The 17,858-nt window shown below is 39.8% G+C and overlaps 1 protein-coding gene and 1 long non-coding RNA gene across 4 annotated transcripts in view; one reads left to right on the top strand and one right to left on the bottom strand.

The window, feature by feature from the left end:
- Positions 1-4,480: 4,480 nt before the first annotated feature.
- On the bottom strand, positions 4,481-15,022 carry LOC122665359. Its single transcript, XR_006333475.1, has 3 exons — positions 14,749-15,022; positions 12,206-12,209; positions 4,481-4,493 (listed from the first exon to the last, which is right to left on the bottom strand). It is a non-coding gene; the product is annotated as an uncharacterized LOC122665359 (long non-coding RNA).
- The window catches only part of LOC122665356 (G patch domain-containing protein TGH), a 46,303-nt gene continuing 35,576 nt past the window's right edge, over positions 7,132-17,858 (top strand). The window contains exons 1-4 of one of the 3 annotated variants that reach the window (XM_043861487.1): positions 7,132-7,179; positions 7,346-7,513; positions 8,676-8,766; positions 8,880-8,974. In XM_043861487.1, the coding sequence (XP_043717422.1) occupies positions 7,379-7,513; positions 8,676-8,766; positions 8,880-8,974 (321 nt within the window). In that variant the 5' untranslated portion in view covers positions 7,132-7,179; positions 7,346-7,378. Of the gene's footprint in view, positions 7,180-7,248; positions 7,514-8,675; positions 8,767-8,879; positions 8,975-17,858 lie in introns of those variants that run through there. The other 2 variants (XM_043861486.1, XM_043861488.1) reach the window with 2 other exon arrangements.

Below are 17,858 nucleotides of genomic sequence, written 5' to 3'. Positions count from 1 at the left end.
ATACTCGTCATTCCACCACCGGCTTCTGTATATACATTGGACCCAATCTCATCTTTTGGGCATCTAAGAAACAACCCAATGTATCTTGTTTGAGTTCAGAAGCTAAATACAAGGCAATCACCCTGATCGTTTCTGAAATGCTATGGCTTTCATACTTGTTAGCCGCCCTCTTTATCACTATTGCACCTCCTATGATCATTTCATGTGATAATATCTCAGCAACGTATATGGCGGCAGATCCAGTACTCCATGCTCGTATGAAGCACCTTGAAGTGGATTATCACTTTGTGCATGACTTGGTCATCAACAACAAGATTCGGGTTTAATTTGTACGCTCTTATGCCCAGATTACAGATATTTTCACAAAGGGATTATCTTCTCCACAACTTACTTTCCATCGCAACAAACTGTTGTGGATGCCACCCATCAGTTTGAGGGGGGATGATAAGTTAAACATGGTTGAAGATAATGCTTAACAAACTCTTGTTACACAAGTCTACCCATAACAGAAATCGTGTACAACTATGGTGCTAGTTCCTTTCTCGTATCATCTAATTTTTTTTTATTAGAAGTGGGCTCTTAGCCTGTATCATATAGCATACTGGATTATAAATAAAATACCCAATCCACCGTAATTCACATGGTGAATACTCCAAAAACTCTTATTCTTTTAGTTTTGCCTATTGAAGGAGCTAATATAGTCCTTGGCATACAATGACTCTTGACCTTGGGCCTTGTTTTAACTGATTACAAGCAACTATCAATGGAATTCGAATGGGAAGGGAAGCCAGTCTGCTTGACAGGTGAGTCTGCCATTAATTGCGAGGAATTATCAGTCTCTCACCCGAAGAAATCATCAGCAAGACTACAGTGGCTTCTTTTTTTCCAATTGACTATCGAGCATGTTAGTGACCCTATAGAACCTGCATGGCAATCATTACCTGCCGCTGTCCAGACTGTCTTGTAGCAATTTCAACATGTCTTCGCACCTCCCACTACTTTACCCCCTCATCGAGTTACTGACCATAGCATTCATCTCACCCCTTGCTCTCAATCTGTGAATATGCACCCCTATAGATATCCTCATTTTCAGAAAACTAAGATGGAGCGATTGGTCATTGAAATGCTCAATCAAGGACTGATCCAACACTGTAGCAGCCCATTTTCATCCCCAATGTTGCTAGTTGAGAAGAAGGATGGTGGTTAGAGGTTTTGTGTTGACTATAGGGCATTAAACTCCATTACTCTCAAGGATAAATTTCCTATTCAAACTATTGCTGAGTTGCTAGATGAATTACATGGAGCTACTGTGTTCTCCAAACTTGATTTGAGGGCCGGTTACCATCAAATCCGAGTGCAGCCTCACGACATTAAGAAGGCTGCTTTTCGAACACATGAAGGCCACTATGAATTTTTGGTGATGTCATTTGGCTTAATCAATGCTCCTACCACCTTCTAGACCACTATAAACGGTATTTTCAAACCCTTTTTATGTAAATTTGTGACTGTATTCTTTGATGATATTTTGATGTACAATCTAACCATAGAGGACCACTTGTTCCACCTGACCGATGGTCTACAGTGTTTGGCTAAAAATAATTTCTCAGCTAAGGGCAGCAAATACAAGTTCTGTCAACAGTCCTTAGATTACTTGGAACATATTATTTCTAGTCAAGGGGTGGTACTAGATCCTCAAAAGGTTGTTGCTATGGTAGAGTGGCCATTACCAAAGAATCTCAAACAACTGAGAGGTTTTTTTGGGTCTCATTGCCTATTACAGGAGATTCGTGCAACATTATACTCCCATTGCTAGCCCCCTCATAGATATGCTAAAAAATGACTGTTTTCCATGGTCAAATGCCACTAGGATGAGTTTTGATGCTCTAAAGCAAGTTATGACCATATCTCCAGTGCTTGCTTTCCCCAATTTCACCACACCCTTTGAAGTTGAGACTGATGCATCAGGCACGGGCATTGGGGACAGTTCTGTTATAAGAGGGACATCCAATTGCCTTCTTCAGCAAAAAGCTTTACGACCATATGCACCAAGCCTCCACTTATGTGAGGGAATTATATGCATTAACACAAGTAATCCAAAAATGGAGACATTACTTATTGGGAAGACAATTCATCATCATAACTGACCACAGAAGTCTACAGAATTTACTTACTTAGATCATTCAAACACCAGAGTAACACTTATTTCTCAGTAAGCTTTTGGGCTACAGTTATACAATAGTGTATAAACTGGTGAAGGAGAATGTCGTTGCAGATTCACTGTCCAGATTTTTCGATGATGATGAAGATGTTACTCTTCTAGCTATCAATTCTGTTCAGCAGCCACATGATCAGCATGCCATAGTTGACACATTCCTCGTATTTTTCTCCCCATTGTTCCACATTGTTGCCTTGATTCAAGTTGAGAATGACAGTGATCCAGAACTGCAGGCTCTCTATGATTAGTGGTTGAAAAGTACCTTATCCAATGAGGATTATAATGGTGAACGGAGTAATGTTCTATAAAGGGAGGTATAGATTAAGCACAACTTCTACTCTGGAATCTGTTTTATTAAAAAAGTTTCATGATACTTATTTTGGGGGGACATACCGGGGTATCGAAGACCTATAAGCGATTGTCTGCTAAGTTTTTCTGGCCTGGTATACATACTGATGTTGCTGATTATATTAAGCAATGCCTAGGGTGTCAACAGACCAAGCATTTCGCTACTAAACTTGCTGGTTTGCTCATGCCTCTTCCTATTCCTTCTCAAGTTTGGAAGAACATATCCATGGATTTCATTATTGGACTTCCAATGACCAAGGGGATGATTGTTATTCTAGTAGTAATTGATTGGCTATCAAAATACCGTCATTTGGGTGGTTTACCTACTGATTTCACTACAACATCTGTGGTTGACTTATTCACTCGAATGGTCATCAAGTTACATGGGGTTCCTAAGTCAATTGTTTCTGATGGGGACCCTATCTTCACAAGCAAATTCTGGAAGCACCTCTTTCATCTCAGTGGTACTACACTCAAGATGAGCTCCTCATACCACCCTCAAACTGGTGGCCAAGTTTTAAACAGGTGTATGGAACAATATCTCTGGTCATTCACACAGAATAATCCTAAGAGCTAGCACTCACTTCTTCCTTGGGCTAAATTGTAGTATAAAACTTCATTCCAATCTACCATCGGAATGACCCCCTTCAAGGCTCTATATGGTAGAGACCCTCCCACTATTACCGACTATACAATGGGAGTCTCCCAAGTGGAAGCTGTGGACTATGAACTGAGTTGCCGAGCTGAGGTATTACACAACCTCAAGGAGAATTTTCTTAAGGCGCAATAGAGAATGCATGCCCAGGCTAATAAATATAGAAGAGATGTGGAGTTTCCAGTGAATGACCAGATCCGTCTGAAATTACACCTCTACAGGCAACAATCCTTAGTAGCCTGCCTACACCACAAACTGAGCAAACAGTTTTATGGCCCTTACCAAAGCAGTCACAGGATTAGCCCTGTTGCATACAAGCTGCAATTACCCCCCACCAGTAAAATTCACCCTATTTTCCACATCTTACTCCTTAAATCATTCCATGGTCCAACCCCCACTGCATCACTACTACAATTGCCATCTCTATCCTACTGCAATCAACCTGTCATATCCCCATTAGCCATTCTCAAAACCAGACAACTCATACATAAATCTGCCACTATACCTCAATCTTTGGTTCAATGGGATTGGCTATCTGTTGAAGACTCTTCGTGGGAGAATTTTTTTGATTTGCTGAAGCTTTTTCCGACCTTGCACCTTGAGGACAAGGTGTTTTTTGATGGGACGCATGATGATATACCGATACAACTGCAGACTGACAGGGTACAACAACAAATGCAAGACTACGTGCAGGATGAGGAATTGGGTGACGGGGAAACAACAAGAAGTGGGCTAGTTTGGACAAGCACCAGTGCCAGACCCAAGAGGACTAGGAGAGCACCTGTGTGGGCTGCTAACTATGTCAACAATATGATGGATGCTCTACAGGAATGATTGGTTTGGAATAATAGGCATGTCATACTTGTGGTGTGACAATGAGTTGTTAGAGTTGGTTAGTGAATATAGAAACTTGTTGAGGTCATCTTAGTCTTTTGTAATGAGGCTTAGGGAAGGATATAAGCCCTCAAGTTAACTTTAGAAGGTAATTAAAAATCATACTCGTTTCTTCTTCAAATTTTGATTTTCTCATCCCCTTTCTGAGGAGACTAACCATCTTGAATTTGGTTTTGCTCTTTGTATTCATCAATTCCTCCCTAAATCCAAACTCTAATCATATTACCTCGCCTTCTCTACCTTTTTTTTTTTTTTTCTTCTGCGCAGTGATATATTTCTTTGTTCAGTATTATGGAAAGAGAAGTTGTAGAAGAAAGAGAGCTTGAGGGAGGTGTTTGCCTTGAAGCCTACCTATGCAAAGTGTCGTCAGCCCTATTTATTCTTCTTCCATAGATTGTCGACTAACCTTTGCCTGCTCTGCTCCTCGTTTTCTTCCAACAATGAACACCCAACCCTCTCCTTTTGCAAGGATAGATTCTTGGTGGCAGAGTATGGACGATGAAATTCAACTATCCGATAGACCACGAAGATTTCATTTGTCTCTTTGGCAATATTTAACCAACTCTTATCTCTGTAACAAAATGAACAAAAAGACCTAACAAGGCTAGTTTTGTCTGACTCAGACAAAATTACCGAGTTGATGAAAAACCGGTATGACTTGGACCGAGTTTGATCGATTTTCAAGTTTGGCTAGTCTTCATGACTTTTGATCAAGTTTTATGATTTTTGACTTGACTCGGTTGATTCGCTTGAGTCAAAACCTAATTTTACTACTTTAGCAAAAAAAATAAAAACCTATGATTTTACTATGGGAACCAGTTTTAGTGTGGCTTACGCCAACACACCTATGTGTATATCTCTCTCTACCTCAAAACAAGGGGGCAGAAGTGTCTTTTCATATGGGGAGGCGAGAGGGTGGACTCATGGGAGTGCTGGTGTAGGCCATACTCTCGAAAAGAGTTCTTTTTCCCATATACCATTTGGAGTAAGGATTATAAATGGTCCGGTTTCGATTTAAACATTTAATTAAACGGTCTCAATTTTGAAATCATTATCGAACCATTTATTAAATGATTTCATGATTTCGGTTTAAACGGTTCGATTTAGTTTCAGGAAACTATTTGTGTTTGATTTTGGTTGTTTTATTTTATTTTTTTTCGGTGAATATTGATTTTTTATTTTGGCTGTTAAATGGTCTATTTCGGTTAAACGGTTTGGTTCGATTTAAATCATTTAATTAAAAGAAAATTATCAGCGCTGCCTACGGTATCCGTTAAATTAATGCAACCCCACTAATAGGTTAGCATTTTTTTATGTTAAATAGTGATGTTAGTAGGTTAGTTTATTTTAAAAGACTATTTTGCCCTTCCCCTTAAAAGGGCTGAACATAGTCTTTTTCTTCCGCCTCACCTCTGCAACAAACCGTGCAATTGAAGTGAAAGGAACGAAGAAGCGATTTCCACTGCAATTGTCATCTGGGAAGTGGGAAGCGCGCCTACACTGTTGAAGTGAACCACCAACAGGTAAGATTGATTCTCTATTGAACTCAAATCTTTGTATTTTACATCAATTTCTGTTTTCATTTTCTTCTCAGAGAACCTCTTGTTTAGAAGTTAGAACCTTAAACGACGTCTTTAATCCCATGAGCAGGCCACTCTAAGCTTTTGTAGGTCTAATCTGGAACTTGCAACTTTTCCCCCATTTTCTTGTTTTAAGATCATCAAGGGTAAATTTTTATCATACAAAGATATTTTGGGGTTATCGGAAGCGCAGTGGACTTCCAATTATGAAACTGGTAGCGGGTTTGAAGGCAGCGGAAACCGTTCCTCCTCCATCTCTACATCTACCTTCCACCCAAAAACCTTGATTTGGGGATCACAATAGCCTAAAAATGGGAAGAATTTTCGATTCTCGAGCATACCTCAAGAAGCAGCAAATCGATGAAGATATACTGGTATTCAGCAAATCAAAAGAACGAAGGAGCGGTAATTTTCTTCTTCTTTTCGATTGACGAGAAAAAAAAAACCAGCAAAGAATCGTGACCGTTAACCCAGCACTCGACTCAAAAACAGCAAATATCGGAGACCCAGTTGGTGTTTTCAATCGATTCAACAGCAACAATAAATTCCAATCTATCAATTCAGAAATCCAAGGAAACAAATCCAGTGTAAGTTGATTTAGATCTCTCGATCTTAGTATTTTTCAATGGAGGGACTGCAACAAACGAACGATAGCTTAGTAAATACAGGTTGGACAATTTTTTTTAAACAAAAAAAAAACTTGTAGAGATCTTACTTTTTCTCAGTATTAGGGTTTCTAATATTTAAGAGGTTGATCAATCGAACCAAGAGAACGGTTATATCAAATAAAGACAGAAGCAGAACAAATTACCAGGAAATACGTCGTTCGAGCTTCCTTGAGATAAGAAGAACAAATAGGAGAGGGATGCCATGGTACCCGGAGACGGAGAGGAAAGGGGAGGGAGATTGAGGGCTGAGTTTTTTTATGTTTTAGTGTAAAGGGTATTTTAGTCATTTGTGTTTTATATAGTTAACCCGTTAGTTTTTTGGCCATAATTGAAATTTTTTCTCTTAATGGGATTGCATTAATTTAACGGGATAGCGGAAGGGGTGACACTGATCATTTCCCTTAATTAAACGGTCTTAATTTTGAAATCATAACTGAACCATTTAGTAAATAGTACGGTTCGATTCAGTTTCCAATTTGATTTTGACACCACTAATTTGGAGGCTCAAGAATATTCCAAATCAACAAAAACATAAAAAAAAAAGAGAATACGCGCCCAGACACATGGCAGCCTGTGCAGCGGTAAGATGGTCATTACGCCCACCTCATGTGCTTGGGCGCAGCCTGTGCTGCGGCACAGAAAACAGCGCTCCTAAAGATAAAACCATATTTTAGCGTACAACATTTGGAGGCGTATTCCAAATTCATTGCGATATGATCCAAAATAATCAGCAGCGTCACAAGTCATAACAGCGTACACTATAGAAAAGCTACAGACGGTACTTCCCTTTTCTCGGGGAAGCAGTAACGGAAGTCGAAGGTACGAGTTCGTCGATAATTTTCATCTCCCAGCTCTTTCTTCTTCCCATTCTGTCTCGAATGGAGTCGCTCCATGCTTTAATCCTTTGTCTCTCGATACACTAGGGTTTTAAAAATTCTGTGCTAACATTTTGAACACAAATGCATGATAATTTTGTTTCTCTTAGCTTGATTGCGAGGATTAGTTTCACCTTACGACTATGGATTCGGACGAAGAAGATTTTGTTTTCATCGGAACGCCGATCGAGCGTGAAGAAGAGCTTACAAGCCGTAAGAAGAAAGCGGTCGCTGAGGCAGCAGGCCAGTTGCGAAGTCTCCCGCCATGGAAGCAAGAGGTATTAATTTTTCCTTCTCATTCAGAAGTTCGTACTCTGCCCTCCCGTTTACAACAATTTGCCCTATTCTTTTGCTTTCCAATTGGACAAAGTTAATTATGTTGTGGGTGGTTAACGAATAAAGTCATTTTAGTACTATCAATGTTTGTGCATGAATTATTGTTACCCTAGTAGGCTGCTAATTGAATTTGGTGGTCGTCGTATGAATTTTATGGGCTTTATCATGGTATGAAAACTTGTTCTGGGGTAATTATTCCCATATGACAGCTTTTGTTGAATAAAGTTCAACGCCTCAGTTGAGGACAGCCTCATTTTTATTAGTATTTATAATATGGTTCAATGGATTTTTTTTAGGATTCCTATTGTTAAAAAATGTGTTGCACTCCTATTACTAGTGAAAGAAGGACTGGAGCTAGCCTGGGGTTTATTGTCTATTTTTTCATAAATTAGAAGTTGCTACTGCAGGGTTTGGGAGGGGCAAATGTAAGACTGCGTACATTTGCCCCTCCCAGACCCTGCAGCAGCGGGAGCCTTGTGCACTGGGATTCGCTTTTTATTCATAAATTAGTAGTTGCATATGCTAATTCGAGAAAAGTTATGGGAAAGTACATGCCAGCTCTTTTACATAAACCAAGCCATCTGTTTTTTTTTTCTCTCTCCTTTGGAACAAATTGGAGAATATATGTGAAGATCCTGCCCAATGTTTTTCTGCTTCTTCATTCTTATTTGTTTCCTCTGCAGTTTATATGGTATTCTCTTTCAAACTAGTTATTCCGTAGAAAAAGGGGTGATTTCTGCATTTATGTTAGGCTAGCATAGGAGAGCAGTGTTCGAAAATTTTGGCAAATTTTGCTGTAATTGCCGAAATTTCTATTTTGTAAGAAAAACTGAAACGAAATGACTAGCAGAATTTACATGTGACATTTAACAAAATTCCACCAAATTATTTGGATTTCGGCAGAGTGTGAAATGGGTTCAAAATGCGAAGTTTCAAATCTTAAGCATAACTAATTGTACCAAAAGGTCCCCCCCACCCCCCCTAAAAAAAAAAAAGAACAAGAAAAAACCCAAGTTTATTTCAAGTTCGTGGTTCCGTTTAATCTATTTATTTGTTTATTCATTGTTTTTTTACTGTTTAAATTTGGCAATTTGCAACTTTCAGGTGACGGATGAGGAAGGGCGAAGAAGATTTCATGGAGCCTTTACAGGAGGCTTTTCTGCTGGTTACTTCAATACAGTGGGCACGAAAGAGGGTATAAGTTTAATTGCATTTAGCTTCTATAATTCTTTAGTGGTCCACTGGCTGATTTCCTTTTCATAATTTCCTATTGTGGCATACTATTTAAACTTGATAACTCAAATGCAGGATGGACTCCACAGACATTTACATCATCACGGAAAAACAGAGCTGAAGTGAAGCAGCAGACCATATTTAATTTCCTAGATGAGGATGAGAAAGAAGTATGCTCTATCATGTTTTTCTTATATTTTTTTCATTATTTTTTTATTATGATAAGATTGTATCTTCACTACAGATTTTCTATTTGTTTATGAATATCTCTCTCTCTCTCTCTCACACACTGGTTTCCATGCCAACTATTCACCTGTATTTTCAAAGTAATAGTAGTTTGATAAACATCCTATTCCTAGGATTAATTTCTGTTCTCCCTCTCTAATTTGTATAAGAAACTCTGTGTATGTGTATGTTATAAAGCTTTAAACTTTTCTGCTCTTATTTCCAGTTAATTTGATGAAAGTCAAAGAAGCTATCTCTGCTTTCAAAGGTGACGATCTTAGGGCCTGGATGAGATTAATATGGAATTTTATAAACAATGCTGGGATATGGTGAATTACAAAAAACCCACAAGATTCAAAATTAGAACAAGCTCAGAATTAGAAACTTAGGGTTTCAATCCAAACCAGCCGTGTGATTGCTAAACTTGGTCGTGTGCAGTAGTAGGCAAGGGGAATCTCTGCTCCAAATTCATCCAATTCTGATGGTTGGATGTAGAGAGATGAGAGAAACACCGAAATAGAAAGTTGGAGAGAATCTCACTGCAGTGCTGAATTTGGACTCCAATAGAGGGGCTTGATGGTGAGAAGCTTTGCTGCAACTTTTGTTCAGTTTTGATGGTCAGAAGTAGAGATAGAAGCTTAGTGGTGTAAGCTAATCCAGCCAGCAGAACTGGACAAGATTGGGATCGAGTGAAGGGGGTGTTGGGGTGACTTGATGCTCGAAAATTCAGTAACTACTGATGGAGGGATAAGGAGTTGTGCAGCCTTGAAGTTGGCAGCAAAACCCCGGGCAGAACTGAATCCGCAGGGTATGTGCAGCCTCTGTTTTATCGGATCAGCAACAGCAGCAACAACAACAATACTTTAAGGTGTTGGAAGGATGACAGGCTGACAGTAGCCTTCGGATGGTCTTCACAGTGTCTGCAGCAAGCTCAGAGGTCACAGCACACAAGGGGATTAATGGAGTGAAAGAGAAGAAAGAGAAGAGAAGAGGGATAAGGAGATTAGGCTCTCAGCCCTAGGGTTTTGGTTCTCACCAGCCAGGCTCCCTGCCCTTCATGTCACTCACAATGGACAAGAGAATCTCCATGCATAAAGCAAGCTTTCATTCTTCTACTAAAATCGTGGTGGGGTGGCCTCTAAAGCCTTACATTAAATAGGACTCATAGCTGAGTCAAACAGAAAAGGAAAGTATAAGAATTAGAAGCTAATGAGAATGGCACGCTCCTTTTGGGATTGGACTTGCCGTACATTAATTAGAAACCTAATAAAATAGAAGGTAACAAAGTTGTAAGTCTTTTGACTTAACTTCTAAAAAATAGAAACTAAATCTTGCAACATAAAAATAGAAACTAATTTTTAGAAACATGAAAATAGAAACTAAATATAATCTTCTCAAGTGCAGCCGATCCTTTCCTTCTTGTCAAAACTGGAGTCTCATGTGGTCCCCACATAGATGCTATTGGCCAGCAGCTGTGTTGAAGAAAGACCAAGTGATATTGACTAAAATACCCCCACGATTCTCCTAAGAATATTCTTACCAAGCCAAAATAAGGGGCTGTGACACTGTTCACGTGAACAGTCTTTTGGCCTCTTTTTCTTCATGTTTTGTCCTACATTAGAAACCCAATTAATATCTTTAAAGAGTTCTTTGAAGTCAGTTATCTTGATTGGGAAGCAATGCCATGTTATTTGATTCTAAAGAATAAGCGTGAACAGGAATTAAAGGATTCAGCCAATTAGTTTGATTGCCAGCACCTTCAGAATTTTTTCAAAGGTCTTGCCCTATTTTCTACCGGTGGTGTTTAGAAAAATCATTATTTTGTCTGAAGTGGTTTTTATTGAATGAAAGGCATGTGGTGGATGGTGTCCTTTTTGCTAATGAACTCATTGACTCGAGGCAACTCAAGGCTGAGAAGTATGATTCCTGGAATATAATCTATAAGCTTGACATCTAGAAAGTTTATAATCATGCTAATTGGGATTTTCTCCAATGCATGGGAAGAATGAGATTCGATGGAAGGACTAGATGGAAGCTTGCGATTTGTCAGCAACTTTTTCTCCTCTTGTGAACAGCGTCTCCAAGTATTTCTTTTAGATCTTGAGTGGTTGTGGCAGGGGACTGTTTGCCACCTTTTTTCTTTGTTTTATTGGCAGTGACTGTTAATAAGTTCACCTTGGAAGCTGTGGAGAGTGGTCTGTCTGAAGATTTTTCAATACTTAACCTAGGGAACCCTATATCATTTATTTGGTTCATAGATGACACTTTGGTGTTGGGGTGCTTCATGCAGGCAACTCAGATATATAAGCAATTAAGCTGTGACTTGAGGTGTTTTGAAGTATATGCAGCCTAAAGGTCAATTTCTCTAAGAAGTCTATACTAACAAGAGAGGGGGAGGGGTTATATAGACTGGCTTGGCTAACTTTGAGAGTCCAACATAAGGTGGGTTCTCTCCCAAGTTTATCTTGGGTGTCCTAGGGAGCTACTTATGAACATCAATGGGAGCTAGCTATTAGGAAATGGAGAAGAAGTTTACGGCTTGTAAAGGTTAATGTTTTTTCAAAATTTGGGGACTAATCTTGATCAAGACAGAATAGGCCAATGCACATACTCATTGGTTTTTCTTATTGGCTGTCCTTGTACTAGAGATGTAAACGGATCGAATACGAGTCAAATATACTATTATCCGACTTCAAATTCGATTGTTCCTGGCCTATATCTGTATTTGGTTTCGATTGTTCGCCGGACATGTAAAAACACTCCAATTCCAACTTTGATTACCTTATCGGTTATTGGAAATTATCCTTTTTGAATGGTCACTCTGCAGAGTTGGAGAGAGAGAGAGAGAGAGAGAGAGAGAGAGCCCGTTTCTGTTAGACCGATAGGACCGAAATACCAAAATTTTGTCAAAATGGTGTTTTTTTTTGGCAGGATGTTTCGATTGGATGTTCCGGTGGGCAATGACCTTAGTAGGGAAATGTTGTTTTAGGCTATATAAACTAAGGGTGTCGATGTGGAACCAGAATCGAAAACCGAATCCGGACCGAATAACCTGAACCGATTTGGGCCGAATATAATCTGGTTAAGTCCTGGATCTGAATTATGTATTTATAATTCGGTCCGGATCCGGATCTAGCCATAAACCAACGGACCTAACTGAATCCGAACCGAATTACCTGCCTCATTAAAACTCTTATAGCTTTCCCTTTTAGGTTTTTTACTGCCTTAAGGCTTAAGCCTTAAGTTAACCCTACAAACTTCTTGTCTGCTACTATTAAACTACGGTTTCAATTTCTATGGAAACCGAGAGCTGCAAATGAGGTGGCCGATGATTTAGCAAAACCGGGGTTGTTCAACCAAGACTATGCTTTGGAGATGATATTCCATCATGAATATTCATTTCTCCACTTGTGTGTAGGGTGGTCTCTACAGAAGCTATAACAGCTATTGTGTATTTCTGCTTAGTCCTTGTATGATGTACTGTTGCTGCTGTTGTTGTAGTATCACTGCTTTGTAGAAAATAATGATTCATGAGACTTGAATGTATCCAAATAAAAACCGGATAAAGTAACCAGATATGAACCGAATACAGGAACCGAATTGTAACCTGATCCGAACCGAACCGAACCAAGTTCGGTTAGAGTATCCAATTCTAGAACCGATCTGAGACTTGGTCCGAATCTGGATCCTGCCGCCACTACTTGGAATCGAATCAAAACTGAACCAAATACCCTGTTCCGGACCGATTTACACCCTTAATATAAACATATGTGACATACATATTGCAAGAAAAAACACAAAGTGGTGTTTTGGATTTACACCTTTGGTTGGCAGTAAACGTCGAACCATGTTTTATACCTTATGTAATATTGCCTATTCTGCAGATTCTTTTAGTACTAGAAGACAAAATAGGCAAGTGAAACAAGTAAATTATGCAATCATGGATGAAGAAACATAATATTGATTAATTATTTACGAATTAGTACATAGTACAAAGTACAAAGTATTATTCACATAGACACCCATGTTCCAACAATACGATACTGTGACTGTCAAGTGATATGAACTATGACATGCTGGATCGAATCCACTCATGGTCCAATGGAGTGACATGCATTTTACTCTGACTACATGACAAATGCATGCCACGTGATAGTGTATGAGAAGAAATGTGAGTAGTCCTCCACAACTGCCCTGTAAATGGCCTCATCTACCGAGGTAACCTATTAATGTAAGGTTAAATCACGAATGATCTAACCCCAGGCAGGATCTTGAACTCAATCCATAAACTTCAGACTAATGGAACAAATCAGCAATTAGAACAGAAGATAGAAGAGAAGATGGAGGGATAGAAGGGTAATGGGGATAGGAGGCTGTCTCAGCCGTGGGGTTCTCACCCTCATCTCTCTCAGTTGATCTCTCAGCCTTTCTCAGGACAATAGTTTGCAAAAGCAAACTTCATTTTTCATTCATTCTATACCATTAAAAACTTACAATAAGGCCTCTATATATAGTGAGGGCTTAGCTAAGAAAATAGTAGTATATACTAGCTGAGAAGCTGCTTACAAGCTGCTGCTGAGAAGCTGCTAAGGGAATGGCTTGATGGCTGGTCCAATTCTGTCCCAAAGTTAGGGACTGGTTAGGCTCGAGCTGACTGGTCTCGGCTGGACTGGATCTTCTTCCTTTGTATGTCAGCCCATGCATGGGGCTGGGATCTACATCACCTATCCTTGGGTATAGGTCACTATAATATGAAGAACCAGCCACTGATCCAGTATGACTTGATAATGCTGGCAGCATGTACGGCTGGTGGGATGGGTGGGAGAAGAAGCTGTCCACAAAGGACGATTCAGTATGTCCCTATGAGTGGGCGTCATTCTCAAAACTGGGAACAGATAAGAAGATGAATGATCCCCCCATGCCAATGAAAGGACCTTATGCACTGAACTACGACCAACTGCTCTCTCCAATAAAGAATGGGGCACGACAATGGCCACTCCTTTGTTGTCCTCGCTCCCCTATACTCATGCCTCCAAGAGTACTAGACAAGCTACCAACGTCCATACAATTAGGCTACTCATCTGGTCCGAACCAACGATGAGGCCCTCTAGTGCAGCTTGCACATACATGAGGAGGATGGACGTGCACCATGGTCCTCATCCTATGTGGCATGATCAAACTGGGTATCACAAGCGAATCTAATCGGCTCCGGCTCTTGTACCTCCTTTATTTGGTCATACTCCTCTCGAAGTCTTGCATATCTATCACCACCCCATCACCATCATCACCACCATCATCATTGTCGTTGTCATCACGTCCATGAGTAGACGGTGACGGTATGCGAGTTTGACCAGCTGAGGAAGTGGACCAGTCAAGGTCCTCCTCCTCCTCATCTTTGCCTGGTGCGGGCTCAAATGGTTGGGGTATCTGCAAATGTATTTGACCCTCTTAAGCCATGTAATCATCCACATCAACACCCATCTGATTGGTTGTTTGGGGGTCAGGCCTACCCTTAGGCTGATCCATCATCGGCTCACCTCTATTCCTCACCCACTCCACCATGGGGTCCCCCTCATCTGACTCGATTTGGAAAATGTTGGCGAGCTCGATTTGGTTCTTGTCGTTCTCCATACCCATGCGTGTGTGCTATATCTTCAGCCTTATATTGTAGTGCACATACACCAAGTCTGCGAGATGTTGGGAACCTAATCAGTTCTACCTCTTTGAATGGATGAGCGAAAATGTACTCCGGTTTTGCTCATAGCCAGATGCGGAACATGTCTGGGAGAGGACCTTGATTGCTATATTCCACAATTGTTCTGCCGAACCCCATACAACACCCACCATTCAGTTGCATTACAACAATTAGACATGTTATTTGCATTTCACAAGTTTTAATATAGATGTAAGTAAGAGAATAAGATCCCGAATTGCGTTCCAACTTTAGAAGTTGGCCGGCCAGCCACTGTGGTCGGGGCTCCAAAACTCCCCAAGGTATCCTTGAAACTGAAACTTTTAATCTATACTGAAAATTGTTAATATTAGGAACCCATTCGGTGTAATTATTTATTATATTCCTAAAGAACTACAAAACTCACCTCATTGTTGCAAATAGATTTAGTAGGCTATTTGGTTCCAACTTGGCAACCACTTGCTTGACTGCTTCTAGAAGTTCTGGATTCATCCCAAGTTTATGGCTATATTGATACTTGGGGTTTAGATAGTATGCTAAAAATTGACATAGAGATATTGTCAATGTATAGTAATAAATTCTATAAATTATAAAATGCAATGTGAATTAGTAATATATAAAAAAAATACTCATCAGCCTTATGCAATGGATGCATAATTTGAAGCTCCCAGCGGTCCTTGATAATCTTCAGCAAGTTCCTGTTGCCATGTGACATCGCATTTTAGACGTGTTCCTTCATCATGTCCACAACAACATACAATTATAGCATAGTGGGCTTGAAAGCATAGTCCACCATCCTCAGGACCTGGACCACTGGTGCCAAAACTTTCACGATCTTACTCAGGTGGCTCCAAAACTCCTCAGATGAAATGGTTGTCTGTGCTGCCCTACCACTAGGGGAACTTGATTCCCTCCACCCAAACCACTCCTCAAATGCAACCATAGATCTGAGTTCCGTCTTCTTCGCCTCAAAGGTATTTAGGGCAATGTAGTTTGTGGCAAATCTAGTGATGCCGGGCCTGACCAAGTTCCCCTCACACTTCTCCCTCATAAGGTTCAATGCAAACCCGTGCTTGTAGACAAAGGTACTCACCTGTCTCGCACTCTTGCTCTCTCACCCATACTCTGCACCAATTTTATCTTCCCCATGTCCTTCAACATGAGGTTAATGCAATGGGCTGCACAAGAGGTCTAGAAGAGCCAATACTTACTGTTGAATTTACTTTCGTAATGTTTCTTTATTTTCAAACCAAAACATAATATTTTCATAATTTTGAAAAATAAGAATTATTATTTACTGGCAAAAAATAATTTTTGACTCCATGAGGCTGTAGATCAGCAATGGTGTTTTATACATATATATATAAACCATTAACCCTAATTTTTTTTTTTACATTTTGTTATACTACTACTACTACTACTACTACTACTAATACTACTACTGTATTTCGAGAGGGACCAAATTAGCAAATTTTCCGAGATTCCGGCGAAATTTTGACAAGTTTTTGAACTATGAGAGGGATGCAGGTGCTGGCCATCTCCGGCAGCACAAGAGAGAGACCTACCTATTAGATATTATGGTGCTCAAATAGAGCGGAGGAGAAAAGGCATGAAGTGGTGAGGTCCTTTGTGTTGATCCCACATCTTCCTCTATTCCCACTTTTTTCCATTGATTTATTGGCCTAAACCACCACCTTCTCCCCAAATCCAACCCTTCTCACCTATTCTGAATAAGAAAAGATCGAGAGATGCATATCAAAGAAAAGCTCAAATTAAATCCATTCACACCCAAATAAATTCCCTAACAATTTTAATATATTATATATCAATAAAATATATAATAATTAACATTAAAACCAAAGAAATGAAGAAAATAAGTCAAAAGACTAGAGCCTCAGGCCATCAACTCCATTCTTGGTCTCGGAGTAGATTTGTGGAGTGAAGGAGAAAGTGACCAAGATTGAAGTGAGAGAGACAAAAGTCTTCCTGTCTGCATCATGAGATCCATCATCTTATCTCTGTTCCTCTGAGACAGAAAGATTAGAAGAGCAATCCGAAGCGAGAGCCGGGAAAGAAGCGAAGATACTATAAGCTACCTTGAATCTTTTTCGAAACTCTCAGTTCCCCATATGTCTCTCACCCTCCCTCTCGTTTTGATTCTCGAAACCTTGAAGGCAAAACTTCAAGAAGCCACAAAAAGCATAGTGATTTTTATTAAATATTTAGTATTTTAATGGGATATGGAGACAACTCGACAAGAATCATATGGATTTTTATTAACTATTTAGTATTTTAATGGGACATGGTTAAGTAAACGGAAACGACAAGAACCATACTGGTTTTTTATTAATTATTTAATATTTTAATGAGATAGGGGTATCTAAATGGGTTGGATACTATCTGACTCTATATAGCGATATCCGAATTCCTATCCGGTTAAGTTCCGAATACGATACCCTAAAAATCAAATATGGATTTTCGACTATCCGTTTACATCCTTACCTTGTGCGGGTGGTTGATAGGATGGAGAAAATGCAGAGGATTTGGAAGGATATCAGAAATTTCATCTTGTGTACTATAGGGAAGTTACAACCAAGGAAGTGAAAGAGGTGGGATTTTGTAACTTTACTGGACTAAAATCTTAATTCTGTCCTGCTACCATAGTGGCTTTGGACATTTTATGAAGAACCCAATGGTCTTTGGGGGATGGTCATAGCTGCTAAGTATGCGCTGGTAATGAATGGGGAGACTAAAGAAGTCAGGGTTCGAATTATTATTGGCCAAGCAGTAAATTTATCGTCAATTTATTTGTCTTCACCCAGGTCATCCCAAAGAATGCCATATAGCACTGCTTGCATAATTTCAGTTACTAACTGCTTATAAATAATGGGCTGATGTCTCCTCTCCCTTTAGAAGATGTAGAGAGCAGCGGCTTGTTAACGTAAAAAACCTTCTTCTAAGCTCATCTAATGTTAGCAACCTATCTAATGATGAGATGGTGGTGCAGCCTGCCAAATTTAGATTCCAGTCAAGGAATCAGAGATCAGACCATCTGCTCCACAGGTCTAGATGATAGTTTTCAAGGCGACTAGGCGACTAGGCGACCCAAGGCGTTGGAGGGGTGCCTAGGCACTTTA

The sequence above is a fragment of the Telopea speciosissima genome, chromosome 6 (assembly GCF_018873765.1).
Source record: "Telopea speciosissima isolate NSW1024214 ecotype Mountain lineage chromosome 6, Tspe_v1, whole genome shotgun sequence".
Lineage (NCBI taxonomy): Eukaryota > Viridiplantae > Streptophyta > Magnoliopsida > Proteales > Proteaceae > Telopea > Telopea speciosissima.
This window is presented reverse-complemented; position numbering and strand designations above follow the sequence as displayed.